The sequence below is a fragment of the Saccopteryx leptura genome, chromosome 6 (assembly GCF_036850995.1).
Source record: "Saccopteryx leptura isolate mSacLep1 chromosome 6, mSacLep1_pri_phased_curated, whole genome shotgun sequence".
Lineage (NCBI taxonomy): Eukaryota > Metazoa > Chordata > Mammalia > Chiroptera > Emballonuridae > Saccopteryx > Saccopteryx leptura.
The window spans coordinates 6,135,470-6,161,560 of record NC_089508.1 but is presented as its reverse complement, the minus strand read 5'-3'; the positions used below and the strand labels follow the sequence as shown (position 1 = coordinate 6,161,560).

The 26,091-nt window shown below is 49.2% G+C and overlaps 1 protein-coding gene across 1 annotated transcript in view; it reads right to left on the bottom strand.

The window, feature by feature from the left end:
• SETD3 (SET domain containing 3, actin N3(tau)-histidine methyltransferase) overlaps positions 1-26,091 on the bottom strand; it is a 64,779-nt gene that overhangs the window by 12,974 nt on the left and 25,714 nt on the right. Inside the window, exon 7 of the mRNA XM_066342257.1 lies at positions 239-297. Coding sequence (XP_066198354.1) covers positions 239-297 — 59 coding nt within the window. The remainder of the gene's footprint in view (positions 1-238; positions 298-26,091) is intronic.

The following is a 26,091-nucleotide window of genomic DNA, read 5'->3' as shown; positions in this document are numbered from 1 at the left end:
CGACCGCTACAGGTGAGTGGCAGTTTCTCCACGGCTGGGAGAATGATGACACCCATCCCAGCTGTCCAATGTAACTTCTGAAAGACTAGCTTTGTCTGAGCTTTGAAATGCTCACACGGGTCACTTTTTACTGAAGCACTTCTCACTTCCAAGATCACAAATGCACTTAGAAACCGCCCCCAACACACACACACACACACACACACACACACACACACACACACACACACACACCAACCTGTAGTCCTCATAAGTGAACGAATCCTTCAAGGGCAGTTTGCTGGCATGAGGATGGGTCTGGGAATTAGAAGTTTCAGAAAGCAGAGGTGAAAAGAGAAAAAGGGAAAACAGAAATCAGTCAGCAGAATTTCATTATTTAGCTGCCTAACAGATCCTAACAAGAGCCAAATGAAGCAGGAGGCGTCCAGCCGCGCTGCCGAGGGATCATCATGCTATTATGCTCTCATACATCACTGTCAACTTAATTTGTTGTGCCCAGCAGCCGCCATAAATCTGCTTCTTCCTCTTTCGATACGAGGACCCACGGCCACAGCACAGAATGAAATTTAAGGTGGACTGACTTTACACGAGGTAGGCACGCCCACCCGACAGAAACCGGAGCCCCCACGCTGGGAGTCTGGCTGGCTGGCCTTCCTTTGTGTCTTCCGCCATCGCGTGCTGCGTGTCCCTGTGCCCAGATTTCAAGTCTCTTCGTACATCAGTAACAGGGACAATCAAAGGCTCTTTAATGAATGGGAAGTTCTCTCATGTAATCTCTGACTTAGATCATCTGGAGGAATCAATGTGTTAGGTGCAAATGAATCAGCTACATGCTCAGTGTGGCTCCGGGACAGACGAGCAGGAGAAACACCGTTTCGTGCAACTACAAAATCAATTTTACGATTAAAAAAATAGCAGTAGGCATTTTTAAATTTTACTAACTTATTCTTCTGGACAAAAGAACATTTGGCGAAAATATCCAAAACTTCACACTTACGAGAAAATTTTATACATTTCAGAATCCCTCTTCACAACACTCCCCCATTCTCCCTGGCATTAGACATTTCAAGCACTTAAAAACTTTGTCTCAATTAAGGAATTAAAAGCTGTAACAGTATCATTTTAATCCTCAGTTTCAATTACAGTCTGATAGACAGATTGCAGTGAGTGATCAAATGAACAAATGGTGATTTCTGAGACACAAATGAAACTCCGCGGCTCTGCGCCTGCCCCACTGTTAATGCATGAAGCCCACGTCGCACGCAGTTTTTACTCTTGACGCATTAGCATGACAAGTGCACAGTAATTTATCATCGCTCACTGTAATGTACTCGCTGGCACTGTGTGCAGGACAGTAGCGGATGAGGTAAAAGTGGCGCAAACCGTAAATCAATTAGAAAACAAAAGCTTGTGCTCAGTGCGCAATTTTAGGCAAATTACATATTACAAAAGGCTGCCAATTGGGTGTTAGCTCCCAGGTGCCCACTTCTCCCCTCCTCTAATCCTTAGCCCAGTTTTAACCCTTTGGAAGGAAAGTCAACATACAAAAACAGATTCACATAGATTTTAAATGTTGTGACAATACAAAGGAAATTAAAGAAGATATTTTTAAATCGAGACATAAAATTACATGTTGCCCTGGGCACTGTTTTCTGGCTGCTGCTATAGGAGTATCAGGAGAACCTAGCTTTGGGGTTAGAAAGAACTGACACCACGCACGGTCAACCACAGCTAAGACCGCGAACCCCAGGGACAGCTTCTCACGGCCTCGCCCCTACGACAATGAGAGGCAGAGCCCTGCCGGTGCCTTCTCCTGAACCACAGAACCCAAGCACAGCAGTGTGCAGGCTTTTCCTCATGAAAGTACAAATTCAGACGCTAAAACCTGTCCCCTACCCAAAACTAAGATGATAATCAAAAGTACCAGAGAAAACTCTCAAAACATTCTCCTGCTAACATGTCCTTGTGCTTACAATAAAATAAAGCTTCACATTCACGCACATCAGCCTCTTTACAAACTCCAGGAGGCTGCTCTTGTTACTTGAAAATGTTTTAATTCATTTAGACTGTGGGATGCACTATGGTATTTTGAAAGATGGTAGATGCCGAGGCTAAAATCCCATATGTATTCAAAATGTGATCCGTTCCCCCCACACACACAAAAGAAGTGTGACTTATTGAATAGGAGAAAAGATGAGAATTCTTGAAACTGGAATGCTTCGATGTCAAAACAACCTGAGAAAGAATCTTCTAACACTCAAAGATCTTTGCACAGCTTTGGTTACTACAGAAACAATTCAAAAGACGGTGACCTCCGCAAGGACTAAGATGATGAAAAATTCACTCTGCAGAACGTTTCTCTTCCTGTTATTTGTATACATTTCTTACCGAAAACAGGAGTTAATACTCAGTCTTATGCAGTTGTAAAGAAAACTCAAAAAAAAATGGGCAAACGCTTTCTTCAGATTAAGGTTCTTTTGGCTGCAGGGTTATGGAATATTTGCAGAATCTGTTAGAAATAGTTCTTATAGGCTTAAGAAAAGTAAGGTGTGCCTACAGTACGTAATTCTGGTACAAAAGCTGTCCCGCCAGACACGCGCACTTGAATTAAGCACAATGTGACAGTACAGAAAAATGCACGGCTCTCACTGCTGAGACACTATCGCCACCTACTGGTGTCAGGGCAGATAGCTGGCAGGCAGGCCAGGGCAAGGCCGTCAGAGCAACCTGTGTTCAACTAAACCAAAACTCGGTTAACCGAGAACGGCCACGCTTCCAAGGATTCACTCAGGCAAATTGGGTTTCTCCAATGACCCATCCTACCTTCAAAATTATTATGTAATAGTCTTATAAGGACCTTGAAACATTCAAAGGTTAGAAAAGATCTGCACGTGAAAAACATTTTAACCTTAAGAAGTATTTTCACAGGTCCTGAAAAAACGAACAAAAATAAGATGTCTCTTCTAAACACTGTGTTGAAGCTCTGGACAGAGTGATTTTTTTTTTAAGCACTAGATAGAATGATATTTTGTTTGTTTGTGTGTTTGTTTAAAGACTATGCTGTTTTTCCCTGTGGAATACTAAGGTTTAAAAAAATGTGTTGTAAAAACTGTCACCTGAACCTGAAGTTGCCTGAAAGTTCCTAAAATGTTCTTAGATGAACATCTCCAAGCTCCTATTTTAAAGGGAGAACTGAACATTCCTTACTTTCTAGGACAAAATCCTGTAAGGGTTTTCTGTTTATCGTGATGCGCCTTCTCCGGCAAGACATTACCAACCTGTATTTCAATAACAAACACAGAAATTAAAACAGCAAGCTTCCTCTGTGTGGCCTAAGTTGCAGCTGGACGGGGAGACACACATGGAATGGGAGAGGGGGTGTCTGGTACTGTCAGAGACCCAGCGGAGGGGAGGCCACCAGGTCGCCGTGGCACCAGATCCTGCCCACCTTCCATCCCCTTAAATACAGGCTGAAAAACTACTACACATTTCCTGCAGACTTTTTAAGTGACTGATATTTTCACTTTCTTGAGCATTATAAGCATTTGCAGTTGGAAAAATGAACAATTGCGCCTGACCAGGTGGTGGCGCAGTGGACAGAGCATTGGACTGGGATGCAGAGGACTCTGGTTCGAGACACCAAGGTCACCAGCTTGAGTGCAGGCTCATCTAGTTTGAGCAAAAAGCTCACCAGCTTGGACCCAAGGTCACTGGCTTGAGCAAGGGGGTTACTTGGTCTGCTGAAGGCCCGTGGTCAAGGCACATATGAGAAAGCAATCAATGAACAACTAAGGTGTCGTAACAAAAAACTGATGATCGATGCTTCTCATCTCTCTCCGTTCTTGTCTGTCTGTCCCTATCTATCCCTCTCTCTGACAAAAAAAAAAAGAGAGAGAGAGAGAGAGAGAGAGAGAGAGAGAGAAATTAACAATTGCCAAAGCTCATCATCGACTTGAAGCCCCGAAGAGCTTGCTTTCAGAGGAGGCCTGTGCTTTCCGTGCCGAGCTGGGCCGGCCACGCAGCAGAGCCTCCGCCACGCCCTTCTCTTGCAGGGATCCCAGACAAGGCGCAGTAATATTGTACCGAGTACAAAATAATCACTATGTTTGGGGAAGATTAATATCTAAAATCATTTGTTTGGCTTCAATAAAAAGAAGTAATATTGCTAAATATGTAAGTATGACATTTTGAAGAATTTACCATATTGCATGGGTCTGGTAGCTATGCTTAAGGAAATTAAAAACCACTACAGTCAGCATATTTGATCCTTATTAAAGTTCTGTCTTGAACTATCACTCACGTAAAACAAAAATAAACCAAGAAGAAATTTACATAAAACCTATGGATTACAAGAGCTTGAAGATGAAAAAATGAACAATATTCTGGCTCTAAAAAATTGATTTAGCATGCAGCTTCTCTTTATAGTCCCTTGATAGAAATGAAATCTCCCTAACAAACACTTAATAAAACCTGTCAATATCTCTGGAAAGAAAAATGACACAAATGCATTAAGTATTAAATACCCTTGGAAAAAGTCACATATTCCATGAATTTTTGATGCACTGTCTTGACATTAATGTAAAACCTTGATATTTATAATTGACAGATATTTAATAAAGTACAGGAGAAGATGGCTGCTGGACGGCATGCAAATCCCGCCAGCTGATCAGGAAGGCGCGGCGCGGACACGCGCTCACACTGCACAAACGGCTCACGTGTGTCACACAAATCAGCTGCCGCCTTATTTTAAGCTCAGACAACAAACCTTTGTGGAAAACCAAAATAAGCAGAGCTCATTATTATGTGAATTCCTAACTCAGAAACAGCTAGCCTGGGAGCAAGCTCTGAAATGTTAATAGCTCTGGACAGGAACAAATACATTTGAGTTCAAGTTGTTTCCTTGTGTGTGTTTCTTTTACATCTAACAGGAAGCATTTTAAAAAATAAAGATAAACATCCATATATATGAAGAGATATTACCTAAAAAATCCTCAAAAGAAATTCATTAGAACACATAAATGGCCTCTAAGACACAAACACCTCTCAGAATCAGATCTTTACTTTTCAAAAAATACTCATTTCTATCTAGACTGAGTCTTGCAGGTTAACCAAGTTGAATACAACATTTAATAATCACCTCTGATGAGGTGTTTACATATACAAAAAACAAAAGTGGCTCAGTTCATAGAAACGACTCCTAAATACTGTATTCTACAAAAGGAACAGCAGCAGCGCTGAGGCCCCTGCGAGGCGGGCCCACTGGGAGCTCACTGGGAGCCCGCTGGGAGCACACTGGGAGCATGCTGGGAGCACGCTGGGAGCACGCTGGGAGCCCGCTGGGAGCTCACTGGGAGCCCGCTGGGAGCCCGCTGGGAGCACGCTGGGAGCCCGCTGGGAGCACGCTGGGAGCTCACTGGGAGCCCGCTGGGAGCACGCTGGGAGCCCGCTGGGAGCACGCTGGGAGCCCGCTGGGAGCCCGCTGGGAGCACGCTGGGAGCCCGCTGGGAGCACGCTGGGAGCCCGCTGGGAGCACACTGGGAGCTAGCCCACTGGGAGCACACTGGGAGCCCGCTGGGAGCACACTGGGAGCCCGCTGGGAGCACACTGGGAGCCCACTGGGAGCCCGCTGGGCGCCGTGTGTGCGGCGGTCAGCACGCTTCCCGGTCGGCCAGCCCTCCTGCGCGCATTTCACCCGCGAAGCGGACAGAACACAGTTTAACACAATGACAGATTGAAAATATCAACTGAACCTAGAATTTAGTGTTGATGACCATAAATCGGAATCAAAGCATGGTTCATGAATTTGGCTCTTGAGGGGAAAAAATCAATTTTTAAGACTTTTATTTTTAAACACAGATTACATCCAACTCTTCAGGGAATCTTCCATCATAAAGTCCTTCAAATTCACTCAATACAATCAAATAAATACATCAATACACATTAAATTTAAATTGTTTAATTTTTCATATATAATTTTTCTATAACAAATGTGTATTACCTATAATAAAAAATTTTAATTAAGAAAATGATATTAGTGGCAAAATATCAACATGGCTCAATAAATTTATAAAATTACTTTAAGATGGAAGAATTGTTTTTCATTGGAAGACATTGAAATCTACTAAGTCCAGCCTAAATTCACTGAATTTGTTGAAACACTACAAAAGACACGCAGTCCACAACTTGGCTGGTTACCATTTGTACACCCTGAAGATGGACAATCAGCTATAAGCCAAACGGAGTCGTAATCAATCAACATTTCGACTGTCAATTATTTATTCACTCAACAAATATTTACTGTCTCAGAGACAAGTTGAAGGCAGGTTAGGACTAGAAACTAATTCCCCCAATAAATTTTTTATTTACTGACTGTCTCTAAAGTGGAAGGCACTGTGCTAGGTGCCATGACAGGCGGACAGAGACTCGTCACCTCTCTCCGGGGGTTCTGCCTAGCGCAGTCAGGTAAGTGACTGAGAAAGATGATGCGAGCAGTCACAGCTCAGGTCCCCCTCTTCTGCGCCACCTTCCCCGACCACCCTGGTAACTCTATACGCTCCCAGCCCTGTGCCTGTCTTCTCCAGGCTGACCTCAGCTTGCTACCTCAGGAGAGGGAGAGAGAGGGGGAGAGAGAAGGAGGGGGGGGAGGAGGGGGGGGGGAGAGAGAGAGAGAGAGAGAGAGAGAGAGAGAGACCATGTGTGCGACTGCACCTTTCATTAATGCTCCTTTCTCCCAGTAGGCATGCTCAGTGAGGCGGAGACCACATCTTTTTTGACCACCAGAGAATTCCTAATGCCTCACATGGTCCTCCTTCAAAGAAATGCTCTTCCTCCATCCAAGTAAGAAGAAAAACACTTGTGCTCTGTTCCCTGCATAGAGATGGGAGCTGCCACCTGGTGGACTTAGATTTCCTCTCTGGACCCATATTGGCCTGAATGACAGGTAAGAATAAAGGAAGTGACGACTGCCCAAACCACCGTGACGCCAAAGGTGATGAGAGGTAGGACCCCATAACCAGGTAATCGGCTGCAATCAGATCACAAGCCGGGGTCACCTGGTCCCAGAGGCCCATCGGCAAGCTCTGCCCACGGGCACCCTGGCAAGGGCACTTCCCACAGCTTCCCGAGAAAGCTTCGGTGTGTTTCTCTGTCTTCCATCTTTATGAACAGAGTCTTTTCCCACCATCTAGGGCTCAGAGAATCTTCTTTTTTCTTCCCCTACTCTATCTTTCAACATACTTGAGAAAGTCTCCTCTATTTTAAGAATCCAAAGAGGAGCAAAAAGCACTGAGCCCACCAGTCCCCTGAAGGAAACAGTCACCATTTCCCTCGCCACCCTCCAGCTCACCTCACGGAGCACGCATCTGTGAAATGTCAGCCCGTCACTTCCTGCCTCGGTCGCCTCAGGTCACCCGGCCCTGAGCCTCTATTTCCTCAAATAAAAAGGGTCCAGATAAGCAACCTCTATCTTCTTTTAAGCTCTTAAATCCTTTGTTTCTTTGTCTTTTGACACATCCTAGTGCAAAATACCTCAATCTGCTGAGAAACGTAAGGACTCTAAACCATGAACCAACCCCTTCTCTGGTCTGGTCTGCAGGAAGACGAGGGCCAATCCCACCAGTGACCATACTTACTCATAAGGTACCTATTCTTGCAACCCCTCAAACTTATCAGATACTAGAAGTAAACAGAATGGTAAAGACAGTTACTGTTTTAAAAGAACATATCTATCAAAAAAGCAAGCAAGAATTATTTATTATAGGCTCCACAGTATTTACTTTCCACTTCAGCTAGCGTAGATTTTACTGGCTTGGAATAAAGACTTGGCCTCTGGTTAAATTAGCCACACCTGTCCTTCAGAGGACGGCATTCTCACCGCCATTATGAAGCCCATCTCCTGACGGGGTGACTGGCATTTGGAGCAGGCAAATAACCCGCCGTCCCGGGAAAGGAACTGCCAGGGCTTGGGTGGAAGAAAGCTCTCTGGAGCTTCAGCAAGAGGACGCGAAGGACCCTGGTCCCAGGAGGCTCGTAAGGACAGAACCCACAGCGAGGCACACTCCTTCCCTTCACAGTGTAAAGCACAGGAGTGCTTGCAATTGACTTTCTGGTCCTTTCTTCTCTTGAATTATGTCACATTGGTGTCCCAACAACCTCAGATATTCTGTTTTCTGGAATTTCCATGGTAACGCTGAACAGCCTCGGAGATCCCCCACAGCTTAATCAATCAAGAAGCAGCCTTCTCTCCCAGTTCTGACGTCTCCTTGGCCACTTTCAACGCTCCCAGGTGTCAGGCGGCTCGGGAAACGAACCTTTGCCCATTCGACGCCGTGCCCCTCGACCTAAAGGAAGCGGACAGAGTAAAGCTGTGCGCGGCAGGGGTGGACCACGGCCCTGAGCACCTATGTGTCAGATCTGGGGTTCGGACAAAGGCGGGCCAGCCACTGACATAGGAAGGCACCCCAACTGATTCAGGGGGACCCACAGGTGTGTGAGCCTTCGAGTGTCCAGTCACAGGCACGCCGTGGGAATATCCGTGCTTCACAATGTGCTACTTGGTCACCAGCTGCCCCGAGTAAATCCCAGTGACAACGGAAACTAGGGTAAAGGGCCCTGCTGCACCTCCTCTGGCTGCAGGTCACAGGGAGGTGGGTGATGACCCGTGTCTGAGAACACAGCCCCTGCAGTACTGTGTGGGCGGAGTCTGAGGACACAGCTGGTCCCTTCTCCACCTCAGGACTACTCGGTCCCCCCTCCTCTCTACTTCCCATCCTTACTCTGTGCTCCAAGGCTCCACAGGGGAAATGCCCAACTCTCTCTCTGGTCACTGGGGGGGGAGTGGAATTACAAATGTTCCAAGCGAGGGGGAAGAGAGGTGTAGAGGATGCAAACACAGGGTAACTGCACTTCACGGGTTATAACATCAAGTCACCGATACAGAGCTGCCACTCAGAAAAGTCTCGGTAACTTCTCTGAAAAAAGAACTTTCAAATGTATTATCCTGAGAGTTGATAAATAAAACAAATATTTTAGAACCGCTGGGAAAAATAACTCCATTAAAACTGCAGTGATCTTAATTCTAGGGTTATATTTGAGTCAAAACAGAATGTTATCACAGTAAAAGTCAGTCACTTAACTAACCAAATGCCACTGAAAATGTCTGTACCTTTGGGTGGAGTAGCTGAGAGCTTTCTTTTTCATTATCTTATATTCATCTTCACTTGATAAAACATTCCCTCTCTCAGTTCACTAGGAATCTAAAATAGGTCTCAAAATTCTTTCAAGCACTACTTGCCTGACCAGGTGGTGGCGCAGTGGGTAGAGCAACGGACTGGGATGCCGAGGACCCAGGTTCAAGACCCTGAGGTTGCCAGCTTGAGTGTGGACTCATCTGGTTTGAGCAAAAGCTCACCAGCTTGGACCCAAGGTCGCTGGCTCGAGCAAGGGGTTACTCGGTCTGCTGAAGGCCCGCAGTCAGGGCACATATGAGAAAGCAATCAATGAACAACTAAGGTGTCACAACGAAAAACTGATGATTGATGCTTCTCATCTCTCTCCGTTCCTGTCTGTCTGTCCCTATCTATCCCTCTCTCTGTCTCTATTAAAAAAAAAAAAAACACCCCAAAACACTACTGTACCACCCAAAACATAAAAGTAAAAACAGTAAGAATAAAAGCAGGCCCTAAAAAGTCATCAATGCTTATTGTGTCTTTTCTCATTTTTAAAACTTCTTAGGAAAAACTATAAAAGAAATCTTAGGCCCTGGCTGGTTGGCTCAGCGTGTCAATGTCCCAGGTTTGATTCCCAGTCAGGGCACACAGGAGAAGCTTTCATCTACTTCTCTACCCCTGTCCCCCCCCTCTCTCTCTCTCTCTCTTTTATTCTCTCCCTATTCTCCCGCAGCTACGACTTGATTGGTTCAAGTGAGTTGGCCTCAGGCACTAAGGATCGCTCCACGGCCTCAGCCTCAGGCGCTAAAAAATGGCTCTGTTGCTGAGACATGGAGCAAGGGACCCAGATGGGCAGAGCATCGCCCCCTGGTGGACATGCAGGGTGGATTCCGATAGAGGCACATGCAGGAGTCCCTCTCTACCGTCCCTCCTCTCACTAAAAAAAATTTTTTAATTAAAATAATCAAAAGAAATCATAAAGAAAAATTCTTCTGTAAAGTGTTGTTAAAGCCAGTCTAACCTTGAAACTGCACAGGTGTAAAATCAAGAGAAGAAAGGGCCAGACTGCGCAGGCTCGCACCGCCCTTCAACTGGCCTCCAGCTTAGGAGAGCGGGCGGCACACATCAGAAAATGTCAGTCTGACTACTTTGTCTTTTATTTAATTGATTGATTTGGGGGGGGGGGGGAGGGACAGGGAGAAAAGAGACAGGAAAATCACTCTGTTACTGGATGTGCCCTGACCAGGGATCAAACCAGCAACCTCTGCGCTTCAGGAGGATGCTCTAACCAACCTAGCTATCCGACCAGGGCTACTTCCTTTCCCATAAAAATTACATTTTGGCACCTGACCAGTAGTAGCACAATGAACCTTGGACACTGAGGAGGACCCAGGTTCGAAACCCCGAGGTCGCCAGCTTGAGCACAGGCTCACCAGCTTGACCCGGTGTCATTAGCTTGAGTGTCAGATCACAGACGTGACCCCATGACCACTGGCTTGAGCGAGGGGTCACTCGCTCTGCTGTAGCCACCTAGTCAAGACACATATGAGAAGCTCAATGAACAACTAAAGTGACACAACCATGTACAAGTTGATGCTTCTCATCTCTCTCCCTTCCTGTCTTTCAAAAACAATTTTTTTGGCCTTATAACTTCTTAATTAAATGATATGCTGATCAATAGATATAAAATTAATTTTATTCTTGTTTTTATTAAGGAAAATACTATCTCACATTCTAAGAATAATACGATTTTGTTGGAGCAGACAATACAAAGAAACAAACTGTCCATGAAAGAATAGTTTAATCAGTGCATCTCTTTACTGCACTACCTATAAAACAGATCTATATTAAACTGTTCACCGGGAACAGAAAGCAAGAAATCCAACACACTGACTTACATCACTTTTGATATAAGGTGACTTTTGATTATAGTCACAGATGAGAAAAGACTGCAGAAGTGGGTTTTGAAAACCAGGTCTAACTCCTAACCCAAAGTCCTGAAACTGGGGGACCACCTACATTCAGGGGACAGGAACGGCAGTGTGACAAGCCTGGGAAGAACAAGCTGCAAGGATAAGATTGAGAGTCAGGGAGGGCGCGGAGACCGGGCAGAGACAGCCCTGGAATCAGTAAATGGTGGCCCCAGACCCACCCGAGGGCTGGCCACCAACTGGCAGGGCAGAGGGGAGGACCGGGGCTGAGCGTGAAATATTCTTAATCAAAGCTGTGGTTAAAAACAGAAGGCAGACAGGACTTGTCTCAGAGTCACAGGGAGGTTCTGCAAACCAAGGAGCTAAAACCAGGGCAGAGGAAAAGCCTGGGAATGAAGAGACAGTGCCCAGAGCAATGTCCCAGGTGCCTGCCACGCCTAGGCCCACCTGGGCTACCAGGAGGGCTCTATCCCACAGAGACTAACGCAGTCAAGACAAAAAGAAACCGCGTGACGGGACAAGTTCTCACTAGGCAGTCTTAGTTTGCTCAGGAGAGGACAGAGGGACTGGGGCTGCCTCGGAGCCGGGGGACAGGTCAGGAGCGCGAGGATGTGCCGCTCTGGCGAGGCTAAGGTCTGACTCGTGTCCGAGCTGACCGACACCGGACATGCTGCCGCGAGCAGAGCTGAGGAAGGGAACAGTGAGGAGGACGTGGCTCTGTCAGGAAAGGACAACTGTAGGCTCTTTGTAAGAGACACGAGACAGGCGGAGTTTAGATTCAGTCTCTGACTCATCAGGCTGGGGAAGATGGTGTAGAAGAGAACTTTTCCTAAACACTTAATGAAGTTACTGCAAAAAGAAAAAATCTGTTTCCCCATCTGTACTTCCAGACACAGATAATAAGGTGACATTTTCAACATAGGTTTTTCTAGATCATTAGCTCTGTCAATTAAGACTCTATGCTCAAATTATAGAACTGTACACCTGAAACCTATATAATTTTATTAACCAATGTCACCCCAATAAATTCAATTACCATACAAAAAATTTTTAAGACTGCGTTTGGCAAAATAACCATTTTTTGTTTGTTTTTCTATTCATTCTTTAATTTCTAAAAAAAAAAGCTTCAAAATCTGGAAGTAATCTTATTTATCCCAAAAAAATCCTGATGTGAAAATAGTTTCCCCCAATTTTCATAACAAACATTTGGTGTTACTTTCCAAATGAGAATGACTTACCACCTCCCCCCACTGAGTCCCTTCAGCAAACCCTAAGACAACTTAAGATGCCTCTTCCTTCAAACCTTCAGGTGACCTCTAGTGACTGCAGAATTGGTGACACACAGTCTGCACAATGCCGCCCAGCACTTACCTCAAACCCTATGAAATCACTCAAGTTGCTCTGTGGCGTTCACTCACTCACCCCCTCACCCACCCACCCACTCCTGAGTGAAAGGCTGGCCCGGAACAGAAGGCCGGTCAGCAGAGGGCAATGGCTCTGCCCTCACGTGGCTTCCTGTCTGGCACCGCTGGGGTCAGCAGAGGGAGGAGGGCCAGGCAAAGGGAGCCCAGGGCGCTCCCACAGAACCTGTCAGACACAGGACGGTGTCTGCTTCCCGTTTCCCCTGGAAATCACAAGAGGAGTTTGGAGAAGCAGGAGACCACACACACTGTAGTGATCACTGACCAAGGTGAAGAGTTTTTTAAATCAGCCATTTAAAAAAAAAAAGAGGGGCATCTTGGAAGCACATGTGAATTCATACAAGGGCAGTGGCTCCTGACCAGGAAGGTGGCACTCGGCTGTGATCTCAGGTTCAGGGCCAACCCAGCCTCCCCATGCCCACCTGCAGCCCAGCAGGCCAACATGGGCAGAGGCCGTCCACGCTCTTCCTTTTCATGTGATGTCCCTCACCTTGTCACGCACACACACGCCCCAACATGCCACACTCACACAGTGGGTGGGGCCCGCTGACAGGAGCAGGTGGTGACAGCCCCTTCTGATGGTGCAGTGGCTGGTCCTGATAGTTCCCCCGGAAGGGGTGAGGCCTGGAAGGGGCACTTTCCCCACCACACTCCTATTACTGTGCTAACTTCCACAAGTGTGGTCATTCTGCAAACTGACCTTTTGGGTTGAAAGTTAAGGCTAAGTACTTCAAGTTACTCAGTCACTTAAGGGGCACACATGCTGACAAAACATGCCTTTGGACAGACACAGAAATTAGACTAGAAAACGCCCACAGACTTTCAGTGGGAATAAGGCAACCGTTATACGATGGCCAAAATAATCACATCTTCCAGCCTCCCAACTATGCTTATAACATAGATCCATTAAAAAACAGGACATAATGAGATAAATGTCGTATTTACTGAGATACTCGGCAAAACTACAAAATGAAACATACCTGCAAAAAATAGGAACAGGAGTTGAGAAACTTTTAGAAAGGTTTTGATCAATCTCAGAAAAATGACCAGAGTAGAGCAGCTCTCATTTCCTAGAGCCCAGAGGCGCCCAGTCCCCTCCAAGGCGCTGGTTCTGCGGAGTGCACCCGCAGCGCACTGTGGCACGGCCCGGTCCGCACCGCCACCAGATGCTGCCGAGCGCCTGCTCCGCACACCGCACTGCGGGGCCACAGCCTGATGGGCTGCCCACTCACGAGGAGCTAACACGGTCATCGCAGGGAGTCCAATGGGCAAAGCATGGCATGTCACACCAGAATAAATGACGTGTGCTGGAACTACAAAGCAGTTACAGACATTGTTGGGAAGAGACTCATGGAGGTGACATGTGAGTGAGGTCTCTAACTACAGGCAGGTTTTTCCAGGAAGGGTAGGAAGAAAGTGTCCCACACAGAGAGCAGCAGAAAGGGCAGTGCAGGAGAAGGGTGGGCTTGTTTGGGGAAGCCCAGTGGGGAAGGGAAGGAGGCAGGGGCTGAACGGGCCTGAAGCTGCCGGTGCCCGGGGGGCCTGCGGAGGAGGGAGCTTTGCATGGGGCAGGGCTCTGGGGCAGCCTCCACCCACCTGGTCTGTTCCCTCACCTGTGAAGTGAAGACAGGTTAGCTGTGCCTGGGAGGTCATCCATAAGTTACTAACCTTCCAGAAACTAGTTCAATTTAGTAGACACCGGTTATGTTAATGCAAGTGACAAGAGAGCTTTCTTTAGGGAAAGTCATCAACCACAGGATGAATCAAAACAGGAGTGGAGGAAGTAGGGGGTGGGGAGTGAGGAATGGGGAGGGGAGAGGAGGGAGGGGAGGGGGGGGCTGGTGTGACGTGGGTGACCTGTCTCTGCCCATGACACCAGCACTCCAGGCCTGTCAGTCAGCAGATGTTAGTGACGTTCTGCCTCCCAGGAAAGAGAAAATGAACACACTGGCAGGAAAAAGAGACGCACAGGAAGAGGTGTGCGTGGAAGGACAAGGCACGCGGGCATCACCCTGCCAAGGGCCCCGGGAAGGGCTGGTCTGGACCCAGGAAGGAAGTGGGGGAGACAAGGGCAGATTCTGAGAAGGATGGAGGGAAGCCAAGGAAACTCAAGGGGACAAAACGCCTTGATTCTCCTCAAATCAGGGGCAGGAGGAACTGCTTAGGATGAGGGGCACCAAGTCTACTTTGTGACTGTCATGAAGGAGGTGAGATCATTCTGTCCCTGTGCCCCCACTTACACTAAGCGTCCACTCAGTCACCTGAGAACTAATATTCTACTCCAGCCCCAGACCTATAGCTGTTGGAGACCCGGGTTCTGTAGAACGTGCTGTGTGCACTGAACGCAGGTGCTAGCGCGTTAACTGTGCTAACAGTGAGGGGCTTCTGCACGGGAGTCCTGAGCGTCCAGATCCTGCACAGAGACCCATCTGAGTGGTTTCCACTTCCAGACCGATGTATGAAAAGTAGGCCATCGGAAGGCCCCCACACAGCCTACCTTACATGCTTCTGGATTTATTTTGGTCTCTTCAATTCTGTACACCTGTTTCTGTTCCTTGAAACAGATGAAAACTGAAAAGCGTAAAAGAAATTGTAAGCTATTCCAGGCAGGCTCCAATACCAAGCACGCTGCTCCCCCAAGGCCCCGAGGCCCAGGACGCTGTCCTCCGGGTGTGCTGCATCCAGACGCACAGGTCCTGAGTGGGTGGCCCAGGAAACACCATTTTTAAAACAGTTCCCAGGTGACTTACACTCCCTCGAGTTAAGTCCAGGACCTGGGTTTACTGCCCGCAGGAGAACAGTAGGACCCTGCTATCTAACTCCTGCTCCCTGCACGCACAGATGGCACACACACGAGCGACAGCAAAACACAGTCGGGAGAAGCTGACTTTCAAAGGTGGAGGTTCCTGGCCTCATCTTTGTCCAGAGCTTCCCACTGAGATTCTAAGTCCCTGAAGCCCAGCTAACTGGAATAAATAAAACTTTCATCTTCCTCCTTAAGCTACTGTGTATTTTCCTTTTTTAAAATTATTTTTTAATTTTTATTTATTCATTTTAGAGAAAAGAGAGAAAGAGACAGAGAGAGACAGAGAGAGAAGGTGGGAGGAGCAGGAAGTGTCAACTCCCATATGTGCCTTGACCGGGCAAGCCCAGGTTTTTGAACCTGTGACCTCAGCATTCCAGGTTGACGCTTGATTCACTGTGCCACCCCAGGTCAGGCAGTACTGTGCATTTTCTAACATTTTGTCTTGAATGGATTTACAACTTAAACTCAAAAGGGCCTGATCTGTGTTCCAGATCATTCCTGTTAAACTGCACTCTTCCAGAGCCAGAGAGCTTTCTGAACAGAGCCAGGCTGTCTCCTTCAGAAAACGGCTCCTCAGGCTTCCATCACCCAGAATAGGATCGGCAAGCCTCTGGGTCTTCGTCTCTATTCTGACAACAGGGCTAGACAGGACAGGACACCAGGAAGGACAGAGCAGCAGGAAGGACAGGGCAGCAGGCAGGACAGGGCAGGCAGAGACCCGCGAGCAGGCAGGACAGGGTCAGGCAGGACAGGGTCAGGCAGGACAGGGCCAGGCAGGACAGGGTCAGGCAGGATAGGGTCAGGCAGGACAGGGCCAGGCAGGACAGGGCCAGGCAGAGACCCGCGAGCAGGCAGGATAGGGTCAGACAGGACAGGGCCAGGTAGGACAGGGCCAGGCAGGACAGGGCCAGGCAGAGACCCGCGAGCAGGCAGGATAGGGTCAGACAGGACAGGGCAGGCAGGACAGGGCCAGGCAGGACAGGGCCAGGCAGAGACCCGCGAGCAGGCAGGACAGGGTCAGGCAGGACAGGGTTAGGCAGGACAGGGCCAGGCAGAGACCCGCGAGCAGGCAGGACAGAGCCAGGCAGGACAGGGTCAGGCAGGACAGGGCCAGGCAGAGACCCAAGAGCAGGCAGGACAGGGCACCAGGCAGGACAGGGCCAGGCAGAGACCCGCGAGCAGGCCATAAAGGCGTCGCCGCAGCCTGATGCCACCCACTACCTGGAACCACATCCAGATGGCACACTCTCACAACTCCAGGATGAGGGTCTTGCTGAGATTAAACACCCCCTTTAAATTCAAAAGAAAAACTGGCCAATGAGGTTGGCTTAGGATTACTTGTTTCCCATGCAAACCTGACATGGTCCATTGTCATGTTCTCATGGTGCTTATGAGTCCTAGGGCAGCCTCTCCAAGAAGGTAGTGCCTACCCAGCCCTCAGCTGTGTCCAGCGCTGACACTGTGAACTCAGTCATGACTGACTCCAGGCCCCACACAGCAGGTGTCTCCTCCAGTTGCCGACTACTGAGTCCTTACCAGCGCCAGCGCTCACTGGTCCAGGTACCCGGACATCACAGGCCAACCCCTGCCTCTGTGGTGCATCTATTCCAGCAGGAGCCTTGAGCACATCGCCCACTGCTTGCTACGGTTCAGGAGCTTGTGCTGAAATACAAATCAGACTGACTGGGTGCAGGCTCCCAGGACATGCTTATGGAATGTGCGACCAGCTGCCATGCTCACAAGATGAAGTCAGCGAGATACAGTGGAGAAGATACTTCAGAGTCAGACAGGAACTTAAGTGCTGGGGTAATAATCAGGTATGAATTTAGGTTCTAGAACAGACAGGCCGGAAAATAGGCCTCAGTTTCCTCGCCTGTCAAATGGGAATAACAACGGACCAAGCAGGGCCGTCGTGAGGATTCAATGGCATTGTGCTTTAACACAGAGGTTGGCGCCGAGTGAAGTGCTATACACGTGCCAGGTCTGTTCCCTCCCTTCGAGGCTCCGCCTCTCTCCCCACCCTCACGTACCCGTCAGGGCCTAGCACAGTCGAGCTGCAATGAGTGGCCACGCTGGGCCCTTCGCCCTCCGCCTGGCCACCTCCTGGGCCTCCCCCAGGGCCGCCTCTGCCTCCTGCTGGCTCCGCTGGCTCCCTGGCCTCTGGGCTGGGCCCCCAGAGCTGCAGCACTGGACTGAGTGCCTGGAAAAGTCCTCGTCAGCGCACTGTGGTCCCGACCTAACTGCTCCTCACGGAGCAGTGCTGCTAGATCTGCAGACGGCCGGGAGAGAAAGGCCGAGACGCAGGGAGACTTCGGCTGGACTGCACGACGCGGCAGTGAGGGCTGTGCGTGATGGAGACCGACTCCCCCGGGGGTCTTCCTCAGTTTTGGAACGTCATTCCTAAGCCCTCGATGTCCCCTGGTCCAACACCTCACGAACTCGAGGACACTGAGTTCACACCGGCATTAATGTTCATGGCCACGCTGCCCGTCACAAGCTGTGCCGAGGCTGTCTCTGTTAGTCCCCTTGCCCTCTGACGGGAAGCCAGTGTCCTTCTGGCGTAGGACCACGGCCACTGATGCACTCTGGCTAGCGGAAAGACCACCCGAGAGCGAGGGCTTCAAAGCCCGTGGTAGCATTTCTGATGTAAATGCTACCAAATAAAAACTGGCTTATTAATTTTAAATGACTTTACAGCATTTAAGGGAAAACATGAGACTGACACAAAGATTTTAAAACTCATTAGAGTCGGTCTTGAAATCACTGATATATTTAAATTGAAAGCTGCTCGTGTGACAGCTTTTCGTTCAGACACGCTACTGTGTGTCACTGTGGTTAAGGTTGGGTGAGCACTTCCATTAAAACCTTCACTTTCATAAGCTTATAATTTCACAATAAAAATCTGCTCTGGGCTTGACTTTTGCATACAAAAGATTTCTGCTTGAAATACATATATTCCAAAGTACAAAATAAACCTGTCTGGACTAAAAACCCAGATACAAGATTACTTTTGGTGTGTTCTGGGTTAGAATAAGCTAGAAACCTAGGATTGGAAATGTCCCATCTCCACTATAAGGGTTAGAAACGAGAGAGGCTGGGAATGTCAGTTTAGGAGCATGGGAGAAAACATGAAAGCGATTTATTCCAGAAACCTCAAGATCATCCTTAACTATCTCACAAACTCCACATCCAGCTTATCAGCAGATACTGTCGGTTCTGCCTTAAACCAGTTCTGCGATTCCTCAGGTCATCTGGTCTCCGGCTCCCTGGAGCCAGGTCATCTTTAAACAAGCACGCAAGCCCAGGCCGATCTGATAGAGGCTCCATGGCCTCAATCACGCAGGACTGCAATTCCAGGGCCCTCAGGCCCTCAGGCCTGGCTCCTGCCGCACCTTTGGCCTCCTCTCTCCCTCCTTCCATTCCCCCCCCACACACACACACACACTCCCACACCCTCTGTCCTGCTCCAGGGACCAGGCCTGTTTAGCTCTGTCCCCTTGCAAACCCAGTACAGGGACTCTCCCTAACGACACTGCTGAAGGTGTGCAGACCCACCTCTGACTCAGGTTAACAGCATGCTTCACATTTAAAAACACGTTTCTATCCACTGACATCTCTGCTGTACTCTCAAGTCTAAGAGTGAGACACGGTGCATCGTACTTGTGGAAACCAAGGCTCAGCGTTTGAGCCACTTGGGCAGCAGTCACATGAACAGCTAGCAGGGCTCCAGCCATTTCCTCTCACGCTGGCCTGAGCCACAGAAGCCACAGGCGTCCCAGGGAGGCTGCCCGTGTCAGACTCAAGGAGCTGGTCCCCGTGACTGCTGCTGGCAGGGCTACCTCCCCCTCCCCTCTCTGCCCAGCTCGCCCTCCGCTCACAGAATCCCCTCCACCAGACAAGTTTGCCTCTCAAGCCCCAGCTCAGCTACCAGCTAATGCTCCAGGCTGCACGGAGTGCAGACAGACAACAGACACTGCCTCAGTTTATCATTTCTGCTCTCCAAAATCTCCTGCCAATTATGCATTTCCTTCCCATCTGTACTATAAGCTTCCAGAAGATAAGAACCTCATCTTACTTTTCTATCTCCTTACGGGACCTCCAGCTGACCTGAAGGAGAAGCAAGCATTTGGTGACACCCCACTCCTCACAGAGAATGAGCCCAAGAACACTGTGAGTACATCCTCCTGACGAGAGGGGACCGGAGTAAAAATACACACAGGACCACACTGTGTTTTCAACTACTCATGTCTAGAACTCACTTCTTCTTGAGAGCTGAAAGAATCACGTTGTGTGTGAGAACACATTACCCGAGTCACAATGTGACAAAGCTCTAGGACTGAAGAACACAAGTGGGCTTAAAAGTAACGGCTCTCCAGAAACGGAGCTCAGGTCTGACTGTCGTGATCACAGGGCATGCGCTACAGTCCCTCGTGAGGTGCAGGAGGGCCAGGGACGGGGTCGGGAGGAAGTCTGCACATGCACGGCAGCAGAGGGTGGTTCGCTGGGGGACAGATGGGACACAGGACACCTGGCTGGCGGGACTCATGGCGGGACACGCGGTGGGACGGCACACCCCATCTACGAGCAGAGAGGGAAGGCAAAGGAGCAGCACGGTGTGTCTGCAGAGAGCAGGCCACAAACGCTGGGCAGACGACATTCCACCACGCGTCACCCATCTGCTGCAGAACACAGAGGGACGTTAACAGATAAAAACACAACAGCCCAAGGGAACAGAAACCAGTTATCAGGAGAGCTGCTAGCTGAACTCTCCTGAACAGGAGAGAAGGTCAGGGTGGGGACGCCCAGGGCCACAGAGCCTGAAGCAGAGCGATGGTACATTCAGTCACACTCCGCACAGTCCTCATTTACGTCGGCTCTCGAGATCCCATCAGGTTAGTGTTTTTCCCAGTAGGGACAAAGTGTCTTTGCACAAACTCGAAAAAACTGCCTGTCTGTGAGAAGCCAGTGGGACTCAGCTGGGGAGTGGAGGACAAGCTGGACTTTGGCCACTCACCTTCCACAGAGGTCCTCGGCGCGCGTGACTTCCACGTGCAGACCTGGAAGGCGAGCTCTGCCTGGGCCTCCCGTGGGACCAGCACTGTGCTGGCAGTGGTATCACACTGGTGCGCAGGAGAGAAAGGTCCCTGCCTGTGAAGATCTCTCTCCAGAGGAGACAGGTAACAAGTAAATACAAAACCAGTTACAGACAGTGACGAACGCAGTCAAAGAAATGAACAAGTCTAACTGTGATGGTTCAGTTTATGTGCCAACCCAGCACAGCGGGGCCACAGGGCCCCGAGCTTTCAGCGTCACTCTGGGTGTTTCTGGGAGGCGCTCCGGGATGAGAGGAGCAGTTACATGGGTGGACTCTTGAGTCAAGCTGACTGCCCTCCCCGATGGGGGCCTCCCTCGTCCGTCAGGCAAAGGCCCGAGAAGAACAAGGCTGACCACCCCCTCCCCCAGTAAGAGGGAGCTCTGCAGCAGACAGCCTTCGAACTTGATGGCACCATCAGCCCCTCCCTGGGCCCACTCCGCTGGTCTGGCTCGGAAACTCTGGACTTGCCAGCCTGCGTAATCACCTGAGCCAATCCCCTCAAATAAATCTCCTTTCATTTACACACGAACACATCCAGTTCGTTCTGTTTCTCTAATACACTGACACAGAGTTGACAAGGGCACTCCACTTTCTGGTAAGGAAAAGCCTTGCTCAGGAAGTGACGTTTGAGCTGACACCAGAAGAGAGGAGGCAGGCAGTGGCAGGACTGGGGGATCCCCTGGCAGGAAGGGAGTAGAGAGCAGAGCCCTGAGGCCGAATGAAGCCGGGCAAGCCGGGGGAACTGAGCAGCCCGAGGAAGTGCACTGCGATGAGGGGTGTCCCATGCTGCGGACAATGCGGGGAGGGGGGCCGTCTCAGCAGCCCTGCCTCGGAGATGACCCTGGGTGTATGGCAAACAGGGCGGATGTGATTTTCATTACAAAAAGGTCTCCTTGCACCGAGGGCCTGACTGGAGAGGGTAGAGAAAGGGAGGAGCTGGAGGGGATGTCAGAGTCACCACAGGGAGGACAATGAATTCCACTACAAGAGAAGTGACAGGGAGAAAACCCCGGCCTTCTAAACATGTCCTCTCCAGACCTCGACCACTGAAAGACCTGCACATGTGATCATGGAGTCATCGCTGGTTCTGTCTGACGATCACAGAAAATTAAAAAGCTGTCTGACCACAAGAAACAGGAAAATATGAGAAATAATGACGATAAAGACCACAGACAACAGAAATCTGCTCCTGAGCCCCTGCAGGTACCAGAAGAGCGTCAGAGGAGCTGAGCAGAGGAGCACAGGGGGTGCGTGCACGAGTGTGGTGACTGGCAGGGGCAGGGAGCGCAGCACGGAGCACAGGGGGTGCGCGCACGGGCGTGGTGACGTGGTGACGCAGCAGGGGCAGGGAGCGCAGCACTGAGCACAGGGGGTGCGCGCAAGGGCGTGGCGACTCGGCAGGGGCAGGCAGCGCAGCACGGAGCACAGGGGGTGCGCGCACGGGCGTGGTGACGTGGTGACGCGGCAGGGGCAGGGAGCGCAGCGCGGAGCACAGGGGGTGCGCGCACGGGCGTGGTGACGTGGTGACGTGGTGACGCAGCAGGGGCAGGCAGCGCAGCACGCTCACCGAGCGCGCGGAGTCGGGAGTCCGATCTGGACGGGGACCCAGCCTGGTGACTGCCTGCCTGTGAGACCTGGCGGGTCTGTGCTTCACAGGGATGGAACAGTGATCACACCTCTCACTGGGCTTCAACAGAATGAAATAAAATCACGCAGAGTCTGAATAGTGTTAGTAAATGTCACTTGGTGCTGCTTTGGTCACTGGCTGATTGCTTTATTCAGTCAACAAGTAATTCCTGAGCATCTTTGGTGTGTTGGGGCCCCTGGCTGAGAAGGAAACAAAGCCCTGTCCTCGCTTCCGCAGCAGCTGGGAAGACTGGCAGGTAAGCAAGGAAACGTGTGCGCTCTGGAAGACAGAGAAAGCCAGGTGCGGGCAGGAGAGCCAGCGCCCGTCTCTGAGACGCAGAGCAGCGACCCAGGGAATGCCCACCAATGACACGTCCTGACACTGGATTCATCTGGACAGGGCTCCAGGCCCTCCAGGGAGACAAGCAGGCACAAAGCCCTGCACCTTGGCCAGGCCACCCCTCTGAGGGTCAGCTTTCTGATCTGCTAACTGGAAGGCAGTGACAGGCCGTGTCACACGGTGAGGCAGAACTGCTGAGATGGACACGCACACTGTTCATGACTCTAAGGCTCTAACCAAATGCAGGTTGTCACTTACATTAATATTAATACCTTCTCCAAAGGGTTACACTTCTTCCATGGAAAAACACAAGCAAAACTCCCTCATCAGGCTTCCTTCTTCCTCCACTAAACATTCGTTTCTTAAATCTGTGCCCTTAAATATCACTCTTTACTGAATAATTATCCCTGCCCAGAATGTAAGCTTCTGCTTAATTGTGTGAAGCATCAGTTCCAAGCAGGTGCGTCCCACAGAGGTGTTTGCTGAATGAATGCTTAGGCGGGGAGACGGGGGAGGAGGAACAGAGGACTCGTGACAAAGATGAAATCTCTCTTTTGCTCCAGAAAGTCAGAAAGAAGTGATGAGATGAGGGTTCTAGGGAGGCATATATTGGGCCATTTACAAAACAAGGAACCTCTGAGAAATGGCTCTCTAACTACAGTTGTTTCACATGGGAAGAGCGGTCCCAAGGCAGTGGTGGGATTCAGCGGTTCGCACCGGTTCAGCAGAACCGGTACCTAAGCTTTTGTTGAGTTTGGTGAACTGGTTGTTAAAATGGCACTTGTCATCACGGTTCTAAGGTGGGCGCCTGGGCAGTCATCCAATGTGGAAATCACAAATTGACATTCCTTCCTCTTTGACATTCAGCTGCGCAACAGCGTATTCTAAGCGTCCAAAAGTGAAAAAAAAAAGTTTCATTCACTGGACAGAAAAAGTTCATTCCGTCCAAAAGTGAAAAAAATTTAACAGAACTATACTTGTAATATTTATTTATTCATTTCATAAAACTCATTATACCTTTGATGAAATACGACATTTTAATTCCCTCACGTTTGTTATTTCAGTAAACAAACATGTAACATAAAAAGTGCCAGCCAACCAGGGGGCGGGTGACAAGCTGTCATTTGTTTGTGTTATGCCCCAAATTCCCCCAAGCTATTATGATTATTTAATATTTTTTTCATTAATATTTTAAAACTTTATAATCTAGCTTTGTGTACCTCTTTTATTATTAAAGTATTAAATGCATGAAATAATAAATGACCTTTCAGTATATTGTCCTTTTATACTTAAAACAGTCACTAGGGCAGAGAACCGGTTGTTAAATTATTTGAATCCCACCACTGTCCCAAGGGCTGGCCAAGCCACACCGCCGAGGCCCGGGCAAGGGTGGGCACCTGTGTGCGCGGCAGCGCCCACCTCCTGCCGCAGAGAAGGGAACTCGGACTCCCACTCAGCCTGACCAAGTTCACCTCACAGGCAGCAGGCCGTGACTGGGGACCGTCCTTTCTCCTCCAGTACTGACTGTGCCCCATGAGACCGTCGATGGGGAGTCAGAGCGGCTGGATGCAGAACGGACCGCAGGGCAGAGTCGGAGAACTGCTCGTGACAAGACGCTATTATGGTACACAAGCACTTTTTTGGATACTCTGCCCAGCAGAGACTTACTGCTAAAATGAATTTCCACAACAGTACAAGACGCAGTCTACTTCCTGAAAATGATGAAAATTAGATACATGTTTAAGGTGGGCCATTTACAAAACAAGAAATCTTAAGTAAGGACACAGTAAGAACAATATTCACTTAACACAAATTCATAATGGCCACAGTGGGACACTGGGAACAAACAAGGACACAGGGCTGGGTTTCAGCGAGACAGCCCGAGGCTCTAACAGATAAAGGAACTGGAAACGCTCCAGAGAACAGGCAAGCCTGGGCGCATGAGCCTAAGGTTCTGGCCTGCTCACATGTTTTATTGCATTAGAAGTCAAATCGATAAGGATAATGACAGAAGAGAGAGAGGACCACCAGATTTACCACAGCTTGGGGGGGGGGGGGGGCATGGGCCTACAGCTTCCCCTAGGAGTGGACACCTCTCACCTCTGGACGGAGGAGCCTAAGGCAGGGCGGGGGCTCGGAAACAGCCAGCGGGGCCGGTGCAGGCGCAGGGATGGCCCACAGGCACGGGCCTACAGCAAGCCACCACACGGACCAGTTTTTCTCTGTAAGTCAGTCAGACAGAGATTTGAACAAGACTACTCTGCCCTTAAAACCAGACCACCTCTTGGTGCAGTGGATAAAGTATTGACCTGGAACACTAAGGTTGCCCGTTAAAAACCCCAGGCTTGCCTGGGCAAGGCACATATGGGAGTTGATGCTTCCTGCTCTTCCCCTTTCTCTCTCTGTCTCTCTCTCTCCCCCCCCTCTCTAAAATGAATAAAATCTTTTTAAAAAAAGACCACTAGTGCCCTGGCCGGGAATCGAACCCGGGACTCTTGCACACCAGGCCGACGCTCTACCACTGAGCCAACCGGCCAGGGCCTAGGAATGCCCTTGTTGATCAAGCTACCCAAAAGAAAATTATTTGGAGCAACCATGACAAATCGAGCAATTCGGTCTCATACTATTCATTACCAGAACGCTGCAGCCCTGTGTAAACAGTTTCAACTTTCTCGGGAAGCAGCACGGCAGATTGGGAAATCCTGTCCAAGGGGTCCTATACTACTTCATTTGGAGTTAACCCTCAAGGACCCATACTAGGACAACTTTGGCAAATGGATGTTACTCATATACCTTCATTTGGCAAACAGTCCTATGTCCACGTTACAGTGGATACATATTCTGGATTTATAGTAACCTCTGTCAGAACAGGAGAGGCTGCTAAGCATGTTATAGCTCATTATCTGTATGCATTGTTCTATTATTGGATTTCCTAAACTGGTTAAACTGACAATGCTCCTGCATATGGAGCAAAAGCATTTACTGTATTTTGTCATGTTTACACTCTTTAAAGTCAAGGTATTATTAAAGTGTACCCAGCAAATATTTTAAGGTCAATTTAAAAAAAAAACTTAAAAGGGGGGAGTCATAACCTGGAACTCCAATGGGTCTACCATATTATGCTTTTTACTTAAAAAAATTTTAAATTTCTTTTGAATGCTGATGAACAGGAGAAGCCAAATCTTTTTCGCCTGCAAACTACTACCTTCTTTATTTGATCCAGCTAATAACACTGTTTTGTTTTCCAAATAGCTCCAGATATATGGAAAAGATTTATATAGGCAGATGGGGATCCTCAAACCCCTCAGTGAGATCTTCTGAGCACGGCTTTTAAGATACCAAGAGGCAGAAAAAGCCCAATAGAGATCAGGGGAACTACCAGCTTTTAGGATACGCCCTTAAAGGCTCCAACGCCCCAAAGGGGTCTCATAGACTGCCATCTGGGTCCTGCTTCAATAATGGAAAGGAAGGTCATTGAGCTAAAGCCTGTCAGACTTACATGCCTCTGCTGTGAGGAAACAGGGACACTGGAAGGTAGGCTTCTCCCTCACTCCTCTAAGGGAGGGTTCAGTCTTTTCTAGCCCTGCTCCAGCCACCTATGACCTAACCTTGCCCAGAATGCTGGGGTTTGCCACTGAAGGCTGAAGGTGCCCAGAGCCGTCGGCCCCATCTAAGGACACTATGGACGAGCCTAGGGTATTTCTT